This window comes from Heterodontus francisci, chromosome 3 (assembly GCF_036365525.1).
Source record: "Heterodontus francisci isolate sHetFra1 chromosome 3, sHetFra1.hap1, whole genome shotgun sequence".
Taxonomy (NCBI): domain Eukaryota; kingdom Metazoa; phylum Chordata; class Chondrichthyes; order Heterodontiformes; family Heterodontidae; genus Heterodontus; species Heterodontus francisci.
The window spans coordinates 203638835-203660061 of NC_090373.1; the positions used below are offsets into that span (position 1 = coordinate 203638835).

At 45.7% G+C, this 21227-nt stretch overlaps 1 protein-coding gene across 1 annotated transcript in view; it reads right to left on the reverse strand.

The window, feature by feature from the left end:
• The window catches only part of LOC137367180 (dynein axonemal heavy chain 8-like), a 2531605-nt gene that overhangs the window by 1152217 nt on the left and 1358161 nt on the right, over positions 1-21227 (reverse strand). The window contains exon 119 of the mRNA XM_068028616.1: positions 20507-20614. Coding sequence (XP_067884717.1) covers positions 20507-20614 — 108 coding nt within the window. The remainder of the gene's footprint in view (positions 1-20506; positions 20615-21227) is intronic.

Genomic DNA, 21227 nt, shown 5'->3' on the forward strand with positions numbered 1-21227 from the left:
AGGCGCAATGTTTGTACATATTCTTTCTGTCTGCAAAGAACAGAACCCTGTGTATTAATATTAGTAGCTTCCAGTATGTGCAAATGCACCACACTGCGAACTCTACTGACAATCTTAAATTGGTTGTCAGCGTAATTCTTAACGCACTGTGGATTATTTAGCAAATGTTGTCGAATCACGGAATCACAAATAATGTTGGAAACTGTTTTGAGTTTTGCAAGCACGGGCTGGTTGGGTATGGCCTGCACCTTGCCTGTTGTGAACAGCGGTAAGGACATGTTGTTTGATACGATCCACCAGTGTTTGTGACGTATGGCCTATATATCAAGCATCACACTGACAATGAAATTGAAGGAACAGCAATATAGTTCCAAATCACAGTGTTGTGTGACTTGGAGGGGAACTTGCAGGTGGTGGTGCTCTCATGCATCTGCTGCCCTTATCCTTCCAGGTGGTAGAGGTCGTGGCTTTGGAAGGTGCTGCCAAAGGAGTCTGGTGAGTTTCAGCAGTACATCTTGTAGATGGTACATACTGCTGCCATCGTGCGTCAGTGCTGGAGGGAGTGAATGTTGAAGGTGGTGGATGGGGTGCCAGTCAAGCGGGCTACTTTGTCCTGGATGATGTCGAGCTTCTTGAGTGTTGTTGGAGTTGAACCCATCCAGGCAAGTGGAGAGTATACCATCACACTCCTGACTTGTGCCTTGTAGATGGTGGACAGGCTTTGGAGAGTCAGGAGGTGAGTTACTCGCCGCAGGATTCCTAGTCTCTGACTTGCTCTTGTAGCCACGGTATTTATATGGCTACTCCAGTTAAGTTTCTGGTCAATGGTAACCCCCAGGAAGTTGATAGTGGAGGATTCAGCGATGGTAATGCCATTGAATGACAACGGGAGATGGTTAGATTCTCTCTTGTTGGAGATGGTCATTGCCTGGCACTTGTGTGACACAAATGTTACTTGCCACTTATTAGGCCAAACCTGCATATTGTCCAGGTCTTGCTGCATTTCTACACGGACTGCTTCAGTATCTGAGGAGTAGCAAATGGTACTGAACATTGTGCAATCATCAGCGAAAATCCCCACTTCTGACCTTATGATTGAAGGAAGGTCATTGATAAAGCTGAAGATCTTTGGGCCTAGGACACTACCCTGAGGAACTCCTGCAGTGATGTCCCAGAGCTGAGATGATTGACCTCCAACAGCCACAACCATCTTCCTTTGTGCTAGGTATGACTCCAAGGAGTTTTCCCCCTCATTCCCATTGATTCCAGTTTTGCTGGGCTTCCTTGATGCCATACTCAGTCAAATGCTGCCTTGATGTCAAGGGCAGTCATGATCACCTCACCTCTTGAGTTCAGCTCTTTTGTTCTTATTTGAAGCAAGGCTGTAATGAGGTCAGGAGCTGGCTGAACCCAAACTGAGTGTCAGTCAGCATGCCATTGCGAAGCAAGTAATGCTTGATAGCACTGTCGATGACATCTTCCATCACTTTACTGATGATCGAGATTAGACTGACGGGATGGTAATTGGCCTGGTTGGACTTGTCCTACTTTTTGTGTACTTGACATACCGAGGCAATTTTGCACATTACCGGGTCGGTGCCAGTGTTGTAGCTGTACTTGTTTTTGTTTCAGAGATACAGCACTGAAACAGGCCCTTCGGCCCACCGAGTCTGTGCCGACCATCAACCACCCATCTATACTAATCCTACACTAATTCCATATTCCTACCACATCCCCACCTGTCCCTATATTTCCCTACCACCTACCTATACTAGGGGCAATTTATAATGGCCAATTTACCTAACAACCTGCAAGTCTTTGACATGTGGGAGGAAACCGGAGCACCCGGAGGAAACCCACGCAGACACAGGGAGAACTTGCAAACTCCACACAGGCAGTACCCAGAATTGAACCCGGGTCGCTGGAGCTGTGAGGCTGCGGTGCTAACCACTGCGCCACTGTGCCGCCCTGGAATGGCACTGGAATAGCTTGGCTAGGGACGTCACAAGTTCGGGAACATAGGTCTTCAGTAGTATTGCCGGAATGTTGTCAGGGCCCATAGCCTTTGCAGTATACAGTGTCTTCAGTCATTTCTTGATATCATGTGGAGTTAATCGATTTGGCAGAAAACTGGCATGTGATGCTGGGGACTTCAGGAGGAGGCCGAGATGGATCATCCACCCAGCACTTCTGGCTGAAGATTGTTGCAAATGCTTCAGCCTTATCTTTCGCACTGATCTGCTGGGCTCCCCCATCATTGAGGATAGGGATATTTGTGGAGCCTCCTCCTCCTGTTAGTTGTTTAATTGTCCACCACCATTCACGACTGAATGTGGCAGGACTTCAGAGCTTAGATCTCATCCGTTGGCGATGGAATTTCTTAGCTCTGTCTATCGCATGCTGCTTACGCTGTTTGGCACGCAAGTAGTCCTGGGTTGTAGTTTCCGCAGGGTGATACATTTTGAGGTAAGTCTGGTGCTGCTCCTGGCGTGCCCTCCTGCACTCTTCACTGAACCAGGGTTGGTCCACCGGCTTGATGGTAATGGTAGAGTGGGAGCAGAGAGTGCGAGCGAGTGAGCAGCTGGGAAGGTCAGTTTCAGCTTAAACTTAATTTCCTTTTGTTTTCGGTGGACCAAGGGGCTGCTGGGTAAGTAAAACCCTATCTATTTGGACCATTTAAAATAACTTGCCTTTCATTGCAGCAGCTTATTCGGAAGCAGAGAGTGCGAGCGAGTGAGCAGCTGGGAAGGTCAGTTTCAGCTTAAACTTAATTTCCTTTTGTTTTCGGCAGACCAAGGGGCTGCTGGGTAAGTAAAACCCTATACATTTGGGCCATTTAAAATAACTTGCCGTTCATTGCAGCAACTTATTCAGGAGCAGAGAGTGCGAGCGAGTGAGCAGCTGGGAAGGTCAGTTTCAGCTTAAACTTAATTTCCTTTTGTTTTCGGTGGACCAAGGAGCTGCTGGGTAAGTAAAACCCTATATATTTGGGCCATTTAAAATAACTTGCCTTTCATTGCAGCAGCTTTGTCGGGAGCAGAGAGTGCGAGCGAGTGAGCAGCTGGGAAGGTCAGTTTCAGCTTAAACTTAATTTCCTTTTGTTTTCGGCGGACCAAGGGGCTGCTGGGTAAGGAAAACCCTATATATTTGGGCCATTTAAAATAACTTGCCGTTCATTGCAGCAACTGATTCGGGAGCAGAGAGTGCGAGCGAGTGAGCAGCTGGGAAGGTCAGTTTCAGCTTAAACTTAATTTCCTTTTGTTTTCGGCGGACCAAGGGGCAGCTGGGTAAGTAAAACCCTATATATTTGGGCCGTTTCTGAACCCGAGACACTACACGGCTGATGTCCCTGACTCCTTCATGTGCAGGAAGTGTGTCCAGCTGTAGCTCTTGTTAGACCGCATGACGGCTCTGGAGCTGCGGATGGACTCACTTTGGAGCATCAGCGATGCTGAGGAGGTAGTGGATAGCACGTTTAGCAAATTGGTCACACCGCAGATTTGGATTGCTGAGGGAGAAAGGGAATGGGTGACCAAAAGGCAGAGAATGAGCAGGAAGGCAGCGCAGGTGTCCCCTGCGGTCATCTCCCTCCACAACAGATATACCGTTTGGATACTGTTGAGGGAGATGGCTCACCAGGGGAAGGCAGCAGTAGCCAGGTTCATGGCACCGTGCCTGGCTCTGCTGTTCAGAAGGGCGGGAAAAAGAGTGGAAGGGCTATAGTCATAGGGGATTTGATTGTAAGGGGAGTAGATAGGCGGTTCTGTGGTCGAAAACGAGACTCCCGAATGGTATGTTGCCTCCCAGGTGCACGGGTCAGGGATGTCTCAGATCAGCTGCAGAACATTCTAAAGGGGGAGGGTGAACAGCCAGATGTCGTTGTGCACATAGGCACCAATAATATAGGTAAAAAACGGGATGAGGTCCTACAAGCAGAATTGAGGGAGTTAGGAGCCAAGTTAAAAAGGAGGACCTCAGAGGTAGTAATCTCAGGATTGCTACCAGTGCCACGTGATAGTCAGAGTAAAAATGAAAGAATAGTCAGGATGAATGCGTGGCTTGAGAGATGGTGCAGGAGGGAGGGGTTCAGATTTTTGGGACATTGGGACCGGTTCTGGGGGAGGTGGGACTATTACAAATTGGATGGTCTACACCTGGGCCGGACTGGAACCAATGTCCTTGGGGGTGCTTTTGCTAACGCTGTTGGGGAGGGTTTGAACGAATGTGGCAGGGGTATGGGAACCAAATGAGGTCAGTGGACAGTAAGGAGGTAGTAACTAGAGCCTGTAAGGAACTAGATAATGAAGTCAGCGTGACTAAGGGAAAGAGTAGGCAGGGAGCAGATGATGAAAGCAAAGGGGCTGGTGGTCTGAGGTGCATTTGTTTTAATGCAAGAAGTGTAGTAGGTAAGGCAGATGAACTTAGGGTTTGGATTAGTACCTGGGAGTATGATGTTATTGCTATTACTGAGACTTGGTTGAGGGAAGGGCATGATTGGCAACTAAATATCCCAGGATACCGATGCTTCAGGCGGGATAGAGAGGGAGGTAAAAGGGGTGGAGGAGTTGCATTACTGGTCAAAGAGGATATCACAGCTGTGCTGAAGGAAGGCACTATGTAGGACTCAAGCTGTGAGGCAATATGGGCAGAACTCAGAAATAGGAAGGGTGCGGTAACAATGTTGGGGCTGTACTACAGGCCTCCCAACAGCGAGCGTGAGATCGAGGTACAAATATGTAAACAGATTATGGAAAGATGTAGGAGCAACAGGGTGGTGGTGATAGGAGATTTTAATTTTCCCAACATTGACTGGGATTCACTTAGTGTTAGAGGTCTAGATGGAGCAGAATTTGTAAGGAGCATCCAGGAGGGTTTTCTAGAGCAGTATGTAAATAGTCCAACTCGGGAAGGGGCCATACTGGACCTGGTGTTGGGAAATGAGCCCGGCCAGGTGTTTGAAGTTTCAGTACGGGACTACTTTGGGAATAGTGATCAAAATTCCGTAAGTTTTAGAATACTCATGGACAAAGACGAGAGTGGTCCTAAAGAAAGAGTGCTAAATTGGGGGAAGGCCAACTGTACCAAAATTTGGCAGGAGCAAGGGAATGTAGATTGGGAGCAGCTGTTTGAAGGTAAATCCACATGTGATATGTGGGAGGCTTTTAAAGAGAGGTTGATTAGCGTGCAGGAGAGACATGTTCCTGTGAAAATGAGGGATAGAAATGGCAAGATTAGGGAACCATGGATGACAGGTGAAATTGTGAGACTAGCTAAGAGGAAAAAGGAAGCATACATAAGGTCTAGGCGGCTGAAGAAAGACGAAGCTTTGAAAGAATATCGGGATTGCAGGCGCAATCTGAAACGAGGAATTAAGAGGGCTAAAAGGTGTCATGAAATATCTTTAGCAAACAGGGTTAAGTAAAATCCCAAAGCCTTTTATTCATATATAAGGAGCAAGAGGGTAACTAGAGAAAGGATTTAGCCCACTCAAGGACAAAGGAGGAAAGTTATGCGTGGAGTCAGAGAAAATGGGTGAGATTCTAAACGAGTACTTTGCATCGGTATTCACCAAGGAGAGGGTCATGACGGATGTTGAGGTTAGGGACAGATGTTTGATTACTCTCGGTCAAGTCGGCATAAGGAGGGAGGAAGTGTTGGGTATACTAAAAGGCATTAAGGTGGACAAGTCCCCAGGTCCGGATGGGATCTATCCCAGGTTACTGTGGGAAGCGAGAGAGGAAATAGCTAGGGCCTTAACAGATATCTTTGCAACATCCTTAAACACGGGTGAAGTCCTGGAAGGCTGGAGAATTGCTAATGTTGTCCCCTTGTTTAAGAAGGGTAGCAGGGATAATCCAGGTAATTATAGACCGGTGAGCCTGACGTCAGTGGTAGGGAAGCTGCTGGAGAAGACACTGAGGGATAGGATCTATTCCCATTTGGAAGAAAATGGGCTTATCAGTGATAGGCAACACGGTTTTGTGCAGGGAAGGTCATATCTTACCAACTTAATAGAATTCTTTGAGGAAGTGACAAAGTTGATTGATGAGGGAAGGGCTGCAGATGTCATATACATGGACTTCAGTAAGGCGTTTGATAAGTTTCCCCATGGTCGGCTGATGGAGAAAGTGAAGTCGCATGGGATCCAGGGTGTCCTAGCTAGATGGATAAAGAACTGGCTGGGCAACAGGAGACAGAGAGTAGCAGTGGAAGGGTGTTTCTCAAAATGGAGACGTGTAACCAGTGGTGTTCCACAGGGATCCGTGCTGGGACCACTGTTGTTTGTGATATACATAAATGATTTGGAGGAAAGTATAGGTGGTCTGATTAGCAAGTTTGCAGACGACACTAAGATTGGTGGAGTAGCAGATACTGAAGGGGACTGTCAGAGAATACAGCAGAATATAGATAGATTGGAGAGTTGGGCAGAGAAATGGCAGATGGAGTTCAATCAGGGCAAATGCGAGGTGATGCATTTTGGAAGATCCAATTCAAGAGTGAACTATACAGTAAATGGAAAAGTCCTGGGGAAAATTGATGTACAGAGAGATTTGGGTGTTCAGGTCCATTGTTCCCTGAAGGTGGCAACACAGGTAAATAGAGTGGTCAAGAAGGCATACGGCATGCTTTCCTTCATCGGACGGGGTATTGAGTACAAGAGTTGGCAGGTCACGTTACAGTTGTATAGGACTTTGGTTCGGCCACATTTGGAATACTGAGTGCAGTTCTGGTCGCCACATTACCAAAAGGATGTGGATGCTTTGGAGAGGGTGCAGAGGAGGTTCACCAGGATGTTGCCTGGTATGGAGGGCGCTAGCTATGAAGAGAGGTTGAGTAGATTAGGATTATTTTCATTAGAAAGACGGAGGTTGAGGGGGGACCTGATTCAGGTGGACAAAATCATGAGAGGTATAGACAGGTTGGATAGCAAGAAGCTTTTTCCCAGAGTGGGGGATTCAATTACTAGGGGACACGAGCTCAAAGTGAAAGGGGAAAGGTTTAGGGGGGATATGCGTGGAAAGTTCTTTACGCAGAGGGTGGTGGGTGCATGGAACGCGTTGCCAGCGGAGGTGGTAGACGCGGGCACGATAGCGTCTTTTAAGATGTATCTAGACAGATATATGAATGGGCAGGAAGTAAAGAGATTTCGACCCTTAGAAAATAGGCGACAGGTTTAGATAGAGGATCTGGATCGGCGTAGGCTTGGAGGGCCGAAGGGCCTGTTCCTGTGCTGTAATTTTCTTTGTTCTTTGTTCTTTGTTCTTTGGGGGGTATGCCGGGCCATGACGTTACAGATTGTGGTTGAGTACAATTCTGCTGCTGCTTATGGCCTACAGTGCCTCAAGGATGCCCAGTTTTGCATTACTTGATCTGTTCGAAATCTATCCTATTTACCACAGTCGTAGTGCCACACAACACGATTGAGGGTATCCTCAATATGAAGATGGGACTTTCATAGAATCATAGAAAGTTTAAGGCACAGAAAGAGGCCATCTTGCCCATTGTGTCTGTGCCGGCCGAAAAACGATCCACCTATTCTAATCCCACCTTCCAGCATTTGGTCTGTAGCCCTGCAGCTTACAGCACTTGAGGTGCATATCCAGACTCCTTTTGAATGACTTGAGGGTTTCTGCCTCAACTACCCTTTCAGGCAGTGACTTCCAGACTCCCACCACCTTCTGGGTGAAAAAGTTTTTCCTGATCTCCCCTCTAATTTTTCTACCAATCAGTTTAAATCTATGCCCCCTCGTCACTGACCTGTCTGCTAAGCTATCCAGGCTCCTCAAACTTTTGTACATTTCAATCAGATCTCCCCTCAACCTCCTCTGTTCCAAGGAGAACAACCCCTATCCAATCTTTTGGCATAGCTGCATTTTTTCAGTCCTGGCAACCTGCTCGTAAATCTCCTCTGTACCCTCTCTAGTGCAATTACATCCTTTCTGTAATGAGGTGACCAGAACTGCACACGGTACTCAAGTTGTAGCCTAACCAATGAGTTACAGAGTTCCACCAAAACCTTCCTGCTTTTATTTTCTATACCTCGGCTAATAAAGGAAAGGATTCCATATGCCTTCTTAACCACCTTATCAACCTGTCCTATTACCTTCAGGGATCTGTGGACATTCAGTCCAAGGTCCCTCACTTCCTCTGCACTTTTCAGGATTTTCCCATTAATCATGTATTCCTTTGCCTTGTTTGACCTCCACAAATGCATCACTTCACACTTCTCCAGGTTGAATTCCATTTGCCACTTTTCTGCCCATCTGACCAGACCATCAATATCTTGCTGCAGCCTACAACGATCTTCCTCGCTGTCTGCCACACGGCCAACCTTTGTGGCGTCTGCAAACTTCTTGATCATGGCCCTAGATTTACATCCAAATCATTAATATATACCACAAAAAACAGGGGACACAGTTCTGAGCCCTGTGGAACACCACTGGAAACAGCCCTCCAGTCGCTAAAACGCCCTGGTCCTCTCCTCCATTACCCCCACCACCTCATCCCCTTCCCACAGCACCTTTCCCTGTAATCGCATGAGGTGTAATACCTGCCCATTTACCTCCTCTCTCCTCACTATCCAAGCCCCTTGTACTTCTTTCAATTTCATATTCGATGCTCATGATGTGGTCTCCTCTACATTGGTGAGACCAAACGCAGACTGGGTGACTGCTTTGCGGAACACCTCCACTCAGTCCAAAAGCATGACCCCGAGCTTCCGGTTGCTTGCCATTTCAACACTCCCTCTTGCTCTCATGCTCACATCTCTGTCCTGGGATTGCTGCAGTGTTCCAGTGAACATCATCGCAAGCTCGAGGAACAGCATCTCATTTACCAATTAGGCACACTACAGCCTGCCGGACTGAACAGTGAGTTCAATAATTTCAGAGCATGACGGGACCCCCTTTTTATTTTTATTGATTTTTTTATTTTTTATGTGTTAATTTTATTTCAGTTTGTTTCTACTGTGCCTACCCACCGTTTGTTTCATGTTTGTGCTTGGGGCCAGTCTGCTCAGTTTTCTGTCCGTTAATACCCTCTCTGCACTAACGTTTTATCTTTCACCACACCATTAACATACCATTTGCCTTTGCTCCATGACCTTCTAGGCAGTTATTCTCTGTGACCTTATCCTATCAACACCTTCTCTTTTGTAATCTCTTGCCCCACCCCCGCTTTACTTGCTTAAAACCTTTTACATTTCTAATATCTGCGAGTTCTGATGAAGGGTCACTAACGTTAACTTTGCTTCTCTCTTCACAGATGCTGCCAGACCTGCTGAATATTTCCAGCATTTCTTGTTTGTGTTTCAGATTTTCAGCCTCTGCAGTATTTTGCTTTTATTTTAGTGTTTAATTCACTGCCACTTCTCTTCCAGGAATGCCTACCTTGAAGAAGTTCTGCTCTTCTCTCTGACGGGATCTTCGTTGGTCTCTTTTCCCTTGTTCACCTTCATTGCTTTTTATTTCCCTCCTGGTGTTTGATAAAGTGTCTACCAAAGCTCTCCTTCCTCAGTGACTGTCTCCAGCTCCAACATATTCCATGTGGATTCCAATTGCAGTTTCACCCATCATGTTTTGAATCCACCCAGGATTACAGGTATCTCCGAGAAATACAACGTTCCTCGGACTGCTGTTCTCACCGCATCCTGAGATCCACACTCACTGCTATGCGCTGCCACATGTACACACTGGACCTCCCTCTCCGGAAGCACTGCCTCACCTTATCTCAAAGCTGTTCTATGCCACAGTTTCATTTCATCCTTTGTCTTGTTTTGTTTTATTTAGAGATACAGCACTGAAACAGGCCCTTTGGCCTACTGAGTCTGTGCCGACCATCAACCACCCATTTATACTAATCCTATATTCCTACCACATCCCCACCTTCCCTCTATTCCCCTACCTATACTAGGGGCAATTTATAATGGCCAATTTACCTATCAACCTGCAAGTCTTTGGCTGTGGAGGAAACCGGAGCACCCGGCGAAAACCCACACGGTCACAGGGAGAACTTGCAAACTCTACACAGGCAGTACCCAGAATTGAACCTGGGTCGCTGACGCTGTTGGGCTGCAGTGCTAACCACTGCACCTCTGTGCTGCATTAACAAAAAGCTTTTTTTCTTCCTTTCAGATGTTAAGGAATGCAAGTTCCAGCAACTGATGGGGACTAATGCCCCTCCAGATACTTCTTCCTCTTCACATGCCTCTGACCCCACCCCTTCTGATCTGACCCCTTGCCGTGTATTCACTATACCCTCTGATGCTGAACCTTCTGTACTCAGCAAAGGACTCAGTCTTATCCCCTTACACCCCCACCTCAATGAATTTCGCGCTCGGCATGACTTTGAGCTCTTCTTCCATCGCCTCCGCCTCCGGGCTCACTTCTTTGGCCAGGAGTCCTTCCCCGACCAGCAGACCCATTCACCCGCCTCCAGCATTCTCCCTCTACCTGGACCCCTCCCCCTGGCCTCTTACCCACTCTTGTTCTTTTCATTGAAAACTGTCGGCGAGACATCGACCATCTCAATTTCTCTGTCCCCCTCACTCACTCTAACCTGTCCCCCTCTCTACTTGCCACTCTCTGTTCTCTCAGGTCTAACCCTGACATTGTCATCAAACCTGCAGACAAGGATGGTGCTGTTGTTGTCTGGCATACCGACCTCTACCTTGCAGAGGCTCGGCGCCAATTCTCAAATACTTCTTCCTCCTTCCCCCTGGACCATGACCCCACCACCGAACATCAAACGACTGTCCTCAGGACTGTCACTGACCTCATCTCCTCTGGAGATCTTCCCTCTACAGCTTTCAACCTCATAGTCCCGCAACGCCGGACAGCCCGCTTCTACCTCCTTCCCAAAATCCACAAGTGGGACTGTCCTGGCAGACACCTTGTTTCAGCCTGCTCCTGCCCCACTGAACTTATTTCTTCCTATCTTGACTCTATCTTTTCTCCCCTGGTCCAGTCTCTTCCCACCTACATTCGTGACTCTTCTGACGGCCTACGTCATTTTGACAATTTCCACTTTCCTGGCCCCAACCACCTCCTCTTCACTATGGACATCCAATCTCTCTACACCTCCCTCCCCCACCAGGACGGTTTGAGGGCTATCAGCTTCTTCCTTGAACAGAGGCTCAACCAGTCCCCAACCACCACCACCCTCCTCTCACATTGAACAACTCCACTCACTTCCTTTAAGTAGAAGGTGTTGCTATGGGTACCCGATGGTGTGCCTGTCTTTCTGTGGGATATGCCGAACATTCCTTGTTCCAGTCATACTCAGGCCCCCGCCCCCAACTCTTTTTTCAGTACATTGATGACTATATCGGTGCTGTTTCCTGCTCCCACCGGAACTGGAAAACTTTATCAACTTTGCTTCTAATTTCCACCTTCTCTCACCTTTACATGGTCCATCTCCGACACTTCCCATCCATTCCTCAACTTCCCTGTCTCCATCTCTGGGGATAGGCTGTCTACTACTATTCATTATAAGCCCACCGACTCCCACAGCTACCTTGACTACACTTCTTCACACCCTACCTCCTGTAGGAACTCCATTCCATTCTCCCTGTTTCTCTGCCTCCGATGATGCTCTGATGATGCTACCTTCCATGACAGTGCTTCTGATCTTCTGATATGTCTTCCTGTTGCCTCAATCGAGGATTCCCCCGCCCGCACCCCCCACGGTGGTTGACAGGGCCCTCAAACGTGTCCGGCCCATTTCCTGCACCTCTACCCTCACCCCTTCCCCTCCTTCCCAGAACCTCACTTTCCACCCCACCAGCCTCCACATCCAAAGGATCATCCTCTGCCATGAGGCTCTAGATTTGGCCGTCTCACCCTTTTTCTTTGTGGGAACATGTTTCCTCTGAACCCCTTGAATCTCCCCTTCTGAACTTGATTTACCTTCGAGTAGCTGGTTCCAGTCCACTTTCGCTAAATCACTCCTCAGTTTAGTAAAATTGGCCTTGCCCTAATTGAGAACTCTAACTCCTGTTCTATCTCTGTCCTTTTCCATAATTATGTTAAAACTGACTGAATTATCATTACTACCACCAAAATGCTCTCCCATTGCCATCCCTTCAAGCTGCCCATCTAAATTTCCTAAAACTAAGTCTAAAACTGCACCCTCTCTTGTTGGATGTGCGACATACTGAGCAAAAAGATTCTCCTGAATGCACCTCAAGATTTCTGCTCCCTCAATTCCTTTCACACTAAAACTGTCCCACTTGATTGGCACACCATCCACAAACATTCACTCCCTCCACCACCAACGCACAGTGGCAGCAGTGTGTACCATCTACAAGATGCACTGCAGCAATGCACCAAGGCTCCTTAGACAGCACCTTCCAAACCCGCAACCTGTACCATCTTGAAGGACAAGAGCAGCAGATGCATGGGAACATAACCACCTGCAAGTTCCAGCCCAGGTCACACACCATCCTGACTTGGAACTATTTCGCTGTTCCTTCACTGTCACGGGGTCAAAATCCTGGAACTCTCTTCCTAACAGCACTGTGGGTGTACCAACCTCACATGGACTGCAGCGGTTCAGGAAGGCAGCTCACCACCACCTTTTCAAGGGCAATTAGGGATGGGCAATAAATGCTGGCATAGCCCACTTCCCATGAATGAATTAAAAAAGGGCAGCTTGATGAGGATGAGATCAACTATATTTTTCCCTCTTGTTGGTCCCCTCACCACCTGCTGCAGGCCCAGTCTAGCAGCTATATCCTTTGGGACTCAGCCAGCCTGGTCAGTAGTGGTGCTACCGAGCCACTCTTTGTGATGGACATTGAAGTTCCTCAGCCTGATTGCATTCTGCACCCTTGCCACCCTCCGTGCTTCTCACCATGGAGCAGTACTGATTCATCAGTTGAGGGGGGGGGGGGGGGGGGGCGATGGTGATAGGTGGTATTCAACAGGAGGTTTCCTTGATCATGTTTGACCTGATGCCATGAGACATCATGGGGTCCCGAGTCAATGTTCAGGACTCCCAGGGCAACTCCCTCTTGCATGTATACCATTGTGCCACCACCTCTGCCCTGCCAGCGATGGTGATGGCAGTGTTTGGGACATTGTCTGTAAGGTATGATTCGGTGAGTATGATGATGTCAGGCTGTTGCTTGACTGGTCTGTGTGACACCTCTCCAAACTTTGGCATAAGACCCCATATGTTGGTAAGGAGTACTTTGCTAGGTCGTCAAGGCTTGGTTTGCCATTGTCATTTCCGGTGCCCAGGTCAATGCTGGGTGGTTCGTCCGGTTTCATTCTTGATTGATTTCCTAGCGGTTAAATACAGCTGAGTGGATTGCTAGGCCATTTCAGAGGGTATTTAAATACCCACATTGCTCTGGGTCTGGAGTCACATGTACGCTAGACCAGGTAAGGGCAGCAAATTTCCTTCCCTAAAGGGCATTAGTGAACCAGTAGGGTTTTTACAACAATCAACAATGGTTTTATGGCCATCATTAGAGTAGCTTTTTCCATTCCAGATTTCTTTATTAATTGAATTCAAATTCCACCTTCTGCCATGGTCACCCATGTCCCCAGAGCAATAACCTGGGTTTTTCGTCTAGCGACAATACCACTGCGCCATCGTTCTTCCTACCAAAATATATCACTTCAGATTTCTCTGTATTGAACTTCTTCTGCCACCTGTCCGCCCATTCCAACAACTTGTCTATGTCCTTTTGAAGTTCTACACTATGCTCCTTACAGTTCACAATGCTTCCAAGTTTCCTATCACCTGCAAACTTTGAAATTGTGCCTGTACACCAAGGTCTAGGTCATTAATATATAATCAGGAAAAGGAATGGTCCCGACATTGACCCCTGGGGAACTCCACTACGACCCTCCTCCAACCCGAAAAACATCTATTACTCAGCCAATTCCGTATCCAAGTTGCGACTGTCCTATTTATTCCATGAGCTATAATTTTGCTCACACGTCTGTTGTGCAACACTGTATCAAAAGCATTTTGGAATGAAAACAGAAAGTGCTGTAAATACTGTAAATACAGATCTGGCAACACTTGTGGAGAGAGAAACAGAGTTAATATTTCAGGGCTGTGATCTTTCACCAGAACCTTTTGGCAGTCCATGTACACCACATCAACTGCATTGCCCTCATCAACCCTCTTTGTTACCTCCTCAGCAAACTCTAGTAAGTTAGTTAAACATGATTTTTTCTTAAGAAATCCATGTTAGCTTTCTTTAATTAACCTACATTTGTTTATGTGACCACTAATTTTGTCCCGAATTAATATTTCTGGAATTTCCCCCACCACCAAAGTTAAACTGACTGACCTGTCTCTGGGCTGGGCTTATCTTTCCACCCTTTTTTGAACAAGGTTGTAACGTTTGCACTTCTCCAGTCCTCAGGCACCTCCAAATCTAAGGAAGACTGAAAAATTATGGTCAGTGCCTCCACGATTTCCACTGCTACTTCCCACAGTATCCTTGGATGCATCTCATCCTGCACTGGTGCCTTTTCCACTTTAAGTACAGACAGCCTCCTCCTTGTCAATTTTAAACCATTCTAAATGTCTGAATTACCTCCTCTTTTACCATTGCCTGGGTTTCAACTTCTTCCTTGGTAAAGACAGATGCAAAATATTCATTTAATACCTCAACCATGCCCTCTGCCTCCATGCATAATTCCCCTTTTTTAGTCCTTAATCAGCCCCATTCCTCCTTTTGCCATCCTTTTACTATTTATATGTCGATAGAAAACTTTGGAATTCCCTTTTATGTTAACTGCCAGTCTCTTTTCATACTCTCTGTTTGCTTTCCTTATTTGCTTTTTCACTTCCCCTCTGAACCTTCTATATTCAGCCTGGTTCTAAATAGTATTTTCTACCTGGCATCTGTCATAAACACACTTAGTGGACCTTAGTGAAAAAGGATCTTGGCTCAGAAGATCAGTAAGTAGAATCAGTATGGGTGGAGATTAGGAATAACAAAGGTCAGAAAATGCTGGCGGGTGTAATTTATAGGCCCACTGCCATTGGGCATACATCAATCAACAAAGGCAGTGTAATAATCATTGGGTATGTTAATCTTCATATAGACTGGACAAATCAAATTGGCAAAGGTAGTCTGGAATATGAGTTTGTACAATGTTTTCGCAACAGTTTCCTGGAACAATATGAGGTGGAATCAACTCGGGTTAAAGCTATTTTAGATCTAGTATTGTGCAATGAAACAGGTTATATTAGTAATGTTATCGTAAAAGATCCACTGGCAAATAGTGATCATAATACAATTGAATTCCACATTAAGTTGGAAAACAACATACTCTAATCACAAACAAGAATCTTAAACTTAAAGCCAATTTTTCTCTTTCTATTTCATGGGATGTGCACATCACTGACAGGCCAACATGTTTTGCCCATCCCTCAGTGCCCTTGAACTGAATGGCTTGCTCGGCTATTTCAGAGAGCAGTTAAGAATCAATCACATTCTGTGGGTCTGGAGTCACATGTAGGCCGGACCAGGTAAGGATGGCAGATTGCCTTCCCTAAAGGACATTCGTGAACCAGATAGGTTTTTATGAAAATCAATAATAGTTTCTATTATTAGCTAATAATAGCTTTCAATTCCAAACTTTAATTAATTAGTTGAAGTTAAATTCCACCAGCTTCTGGGGTGTGGGGGAGCAGGGGGAATTTGAAACCATATTACCAGAGCCGAGGCCTTTGTATGAAAGAGCCATTGACATTACAAGTACACCACCAACACTCCAATTATTGAGATCTGATGGGAGAGTTGGCTAAGGTTGGTTGGGTAAATGGACTAAAAAGTATGGCAGTAAATAAACCATGGAAAACATATAAAGAAACAATTCAAAATAATCAAAAAAAATACATTCCATTGAAAAACAAAAACTCAGCAAGAAAGATCAATTTGTGGCCTACTTAGCAGGTTAAAGATAGTATATTAAAAGAAGAAACTTACAATGTTGCAAAGAATAGCAGTAAGTCTGAAGATTGGGAGTGTTTTAGAAACCAACGAAGGACAACAAGAAGTAAATAAAAAAGGAAAAAATAGAATGAGAGTAAACTAGCCAGCTATATAAAAAACTGATTGCAAGAGCTTTTATAGGTGTATAAAAAGGAAGAGAATAGCTAATGTAAATGCTGGTCCTTTCGAAGCAGAGACAGGAGAAATTATCATGGGGAATGAGGAAATAGCAGAGACAGGGAACAAGTATCTTGTGTCTGTCTTCACAGCGAAAGACACAAGTTTCACACAGAAATCGACGGTAACCTAGAGGCTAAAAAGAATGAGGAAATTAAGGAAATTAATATCAGCAGAAAAAAGAAGTATTGGAGAAACTCAAGGGATTAAAATGTGCCAAATCCCCAGGACCTGATAGCCTACAACCTAGGGTTCGAAAATAGATAGTTGCAGAAATAGTGGATGTGCTAGCTGTGATTTTCCAAAATTCCTTAGATTTGGGAACAGTCCTATCAGATTGGAAGTTGGCAAATGTTACAGCGCTTTTCAAGAAAGGAGGGAGAGAGAACTACAGGCCAGTCAGCTTGACATCAGTCATTGGAAAACTGCTGGAATCCATTGTTAAGGAAATCTTAACAATGCACTAAGAAAAACACAGTCTGATTAGAACAAATGAACATGGTTTACGAAAAGGAAATCTTGTTTGACATATTTATTAGTGATTTTTGAGGATCTGAATTGTGGGATAGACAAAAGGGAAGCAGTAGATGTAGCATACCTGGATTTCCACAAGGTATTTGAGAAGGTGCCATGCAAAAGGTTTGCAGGCAAGATAAGGACTCATGGAGTTGGAGGTAATGTATTAGAATGGATAGATTGGTTAATGGACAGGAAGCAATGAGTGGGCATAAACAGGGCATTTTTCAAGTTGGCAGGCAGTGAATGGCAGGAGTGCCGCAAGGGTCTGTGCTGGGGCCTGAGCTATTTACAATCTATATTAATGACTTAGATGTACAGACAGAGAGTAATATATCTAAGTTTGCTGATAATACAAAGGTAGGTGGACAGGGAAGCTGTGGGAAGGACACAGAAAGGCTGCAAAGAGATATGGACAGGATAAGTGAGTGGGCAACAAGATGGCAGATGGAGTTCAATGTAGGGAAGTGTGAAGTTATTCACTTTGTTCATAAGAATATAAAAACAGAGTATTTTTTTAGAGGTGTGAAACTTGTATATATTGATGTTCAAAGGTGAGCTTGTGCAAGGAATGCAGAAAGCTAGCATGCAGGTAGAGCAAGCAATTAGGAAGGCAAATGGTATGCTGACCTTTATTGCAAAGGGACTGGAGTACAGGAATATGGAAGTCTTGCTACAATTGTACAGGATTTTAGTAAGATCACATCTGGAGTACTGTGCGGAGTTTTGGTCTCCACATTTAAGAAATGGAACGACGGAGGTGGAGGGATGACATGATAGAGGTTTACAAAGTTATAAGCAGCATGGACAGAGTGGATAGTCAGAAGCTTTTTCCCAGGGTGGAAGAGTCAGTTACTAGGGGACGTAGGTTTAAGGTGAGAGGGGCAAAGTTTAGAGGGGATGTGCGAGGCAAGTTCTTTACACAGAGGGTGGTGAGTGCCTGGAACTTGTGGCCGGGGGAGGTGGTGGAAGCAGGTACCATAGAGACATTTAAGAGGCATCTTGACAAATACACGAATAGGATGGGAATAGAGGGATTCGGACCCCGGAAGTGCAGAAGGTTTTAGTTTAGGCAGGCATCAAGATCGGCGCAGGCTTGGAGGGCCGAATGGCCTGTTCCTGTGCTGTACTGTTCTTTGTTCTTTGATATACTTGCACCAAAGGGGGTACAGTGAAGGTTCACTAAATTGGTCCCTGGGATGAAGGGGTTGTCCGAATATGAGTAAATTGAGCCTGGAGCTTAGAAGAATGAGAGGCAATCTCATTGAAATATACAAGATTATGAAGGGACTGGATAGGGTAGACGCTGAGAGATTGTTTCCACTAGTCAGGGAGTGTAAAACACAGGTCTGAATTTTACAGACACCACAACATCGGGGTTCGTGTTGGGGGAGGGGGAATGGAAAATGCCTCCAAGAGAGGGCTGCCACGCACCCCGACGCCATGAGGGCCCGGCTCCATATTGCCAGCGGCGGCAAGGCCTCTTGGTTGCACCACACCCCACCACTGCTGCTCGTGTAACACTGAGGTGTAACACTGGTGACGAGGTGGGAGGAGGTAATTTTCTCTGTGTGGGATGGGAGGGAGTGATGGCACGGAGTGGGGTCAAACTCATATCATTGGTGTTGGGGATGGTGAGAAGGATTATAGTGTAAAGTTTACACTAGTATAACAAGTATACCGTTTTGGATACTGTTGGGGGTGATGGCCTATCAGGGGAAAACAACAGCAGCAGCCAGAGCAATGGCACCACGGCTGGCACTGTTGTTCAGTGGGGAGGGACAAAGCGCAGAAGAGCAATAGTTATAGGGGACTCTATAGTCAGGGGCACAGATAGGCGCTTCTGTGGACATGAAAGAGACTCCAGGATGGTATGTTGCCTCCCTGGTGCCAGGGTCAAGGATGTCTCTGAATGGACAGGGGGCATTCTGAAGGGGGAGGGTGAACAGCCAGAGGTTGTGTTACAAATCGGTACCAACGACATAGGCAGGAAGAGGGACGAGGTCCTGCAGGGGAAGTTTAGGCAGCTAGGGAGAAAGTTAAAAGACAGGATCTCTAGGGTTGTAATCTTGGGATTACTCCCTGTGTCACGTGCCAGTGAGGCTAGAAATAGGAAGATAGTGCAGCTAAACACGTGGTTGAACAGCTGGTGTAGGAGGGAGGGTTTCAGATATCTGGATCATTGGGATCTCTTCAGGGACAGGTGGGACCTGTACAAGAAGGACGGGTTGCATCTAAACTGGAGGGGCATAAATATCCTGTCTGCGAGGTTTGCTAGCATCACTCGGGAGGGTTTAAACTAGTGTGGCAGGGGGGTGGAAACCAGAGCAGTAGGACAGCAGGTGAAATAACAGAGGGGGAACTAGTAAATAAGGCCAGTAAGACTAAGAGGAGGAGCAGGCAGGGAGATGTTGCTGAGCAAAGCGGGACTGGTGGTCTGAAGTGCATTTGTTTCAATGCGAGAAGTATAACAGGTAAGGCAGTTGAACTTCGAGCTTGGATTAGTACTTGGAACTATAATGTTGTTGCTATAATTAATAGGCACCACAACACCTCTTACTATCCACTTCAAATGTACATGCTGGTAGAAAAATTTGGGTTCCCTTTTATGTTGACTGCTATTCTATTCTCATATTCTTTCTTTGCCAGTCTTATTTTCCTCTTGACTTCCCCTCTCAACTTATTGTATTTGACCTGGTTCTCATTTGAAGAATCCACCTGACATGCATCATTGAGCCTCTTTTTTCTTTATTCATCATATTCTCTATCTCCCTCGTCATCCAAGGAGCCCTGACTTTTGTTCCCCTACCTTTCGCTCCTATTGGAACGTACTTAGCCTGTACCTGAAGCATCTCTTCCTTAAAGATCACCCATTGTTCCATTATGGAAATTCCTATCAGTCTTTGGTTTAATTTTACCCTGGTGAGATCTCTTCTCATCCCATTGAAATTAGCCCTCTTCCAATTTAGATGCTCTACCTTAGATTGTTCCTTACTCTTCTCCATTACTCGTCTAAATCTTATGATATGATGATTACTGTTACCCAAGTGTTCCCCCACAGAAACTTGGTCCACTTGGCTCACCACAAACCCCAGCACCAGATTGCGTAATGCCTCTTTCCTCTTTGAACTGGGAAAATACTGGTTGAGGAAGTTCTCCTATACACATTTCAGAAATTCTTCCCCCTCCTTACCTTTTACTCCAAAAGTATCCACAATCCATTATTTGGGGAATTAATGTACCCCAATATCACCAGTCTATAGTTCTTGCACATTTTTGTGATTTTTCTGCAAATGTACTCCTCTATTTCTCTTTCACTATTTGGAGGCCCATAGATTATCCTCCAGTCATGTGATCATCCCCTTTTAGCTTCTCAACTCTAACCAAATGGATTCTCTCCTTGCCCCCTCAAGAACATCTGCTCTTTCCAGCACCACAATATTTTCCCTACAATCACTTGCACGTTCCCCTGCAAGTCACTCACCATCCTGAAATGGAACTTTTTGTTGCTCCTTCACTGTCGCTGGGTCAAAATGCCGGAACTCCCTAACAGCTCTGTGGGTGTACCTGCACCACATGAACTGTAGCAGTACAAGAAGGTAGCTCATGACCATCTTCTCAAGGGCAATTAGGGATGGGCCACATATCCCAAGAATGAATAAAAAGGATCACCTCCAGCATAAAGCAAGTCAAGTTCATTGAATTAGAAGCAAGAGTGAAAGATAAATTCTGCTGAAAAATGGTTATGATTTTGAATATGAACACTAAGGTTTACTAGATGTAACATTGAAATTTTCATTATTTCAGGGCATCCATATGTTTCACTTTTAATCCAGATCTGATACATACCTGCTTCGTAAGTTGCTCTTCACAGAGCTTGTACAGTACAAAGAATTTCTGAGCCAGCAATACGTTATCCAGAAATCCGACACTGGCAAGCTTGACCCTTATAATGATCTGAAACAGATAAAATTAATTTTATCAAAAAATGGTGTTTCATTTCAAATGGAATAACAATAAATATAGATATTGTTATATTGAAGCATAAATAAATCAACAAGCAGACCTGTATTACGGAACAACTGTCTTGCTCTGCATGCTCCCTGCTCATTCTCCTAGTCTGGCTGTATTCCAGGTGGAATGCTTGCCACTGCAACCATGTCTGGGAGCAATTGGTTTGTGCAGAAGCCTTGAAGTCAGGACCAAGTCCTTCAGCACCTGCCGCAGCACTCCCTGTAAACCTTGGCAACTTTGAAGAACTCTAAAAAGTACCAAAGGCTTGCACAATTGTAGCTAGCAGAAATCAATAAGCAACAAATCTGAAAATAGTTGATGATCCCTGCAATAGTGCTTGTGGGGGTGGGGAGGGGTCGTTCCTTCTGCTGAATGCAGTTTCAGCCATGCATTATTAAGTGACAGTGTCAGTTGGAGCATTGTGCTCGCAAATGGCAGGGCTAGCTTCAAATCAGCTTTATATGGTAATTGACATCATCAATCATCTTCCTATTCTGCATATTTCACACAGAAACTCACTGTGCATCCAAGTGCAACTTGCACCACAAAATTCTGT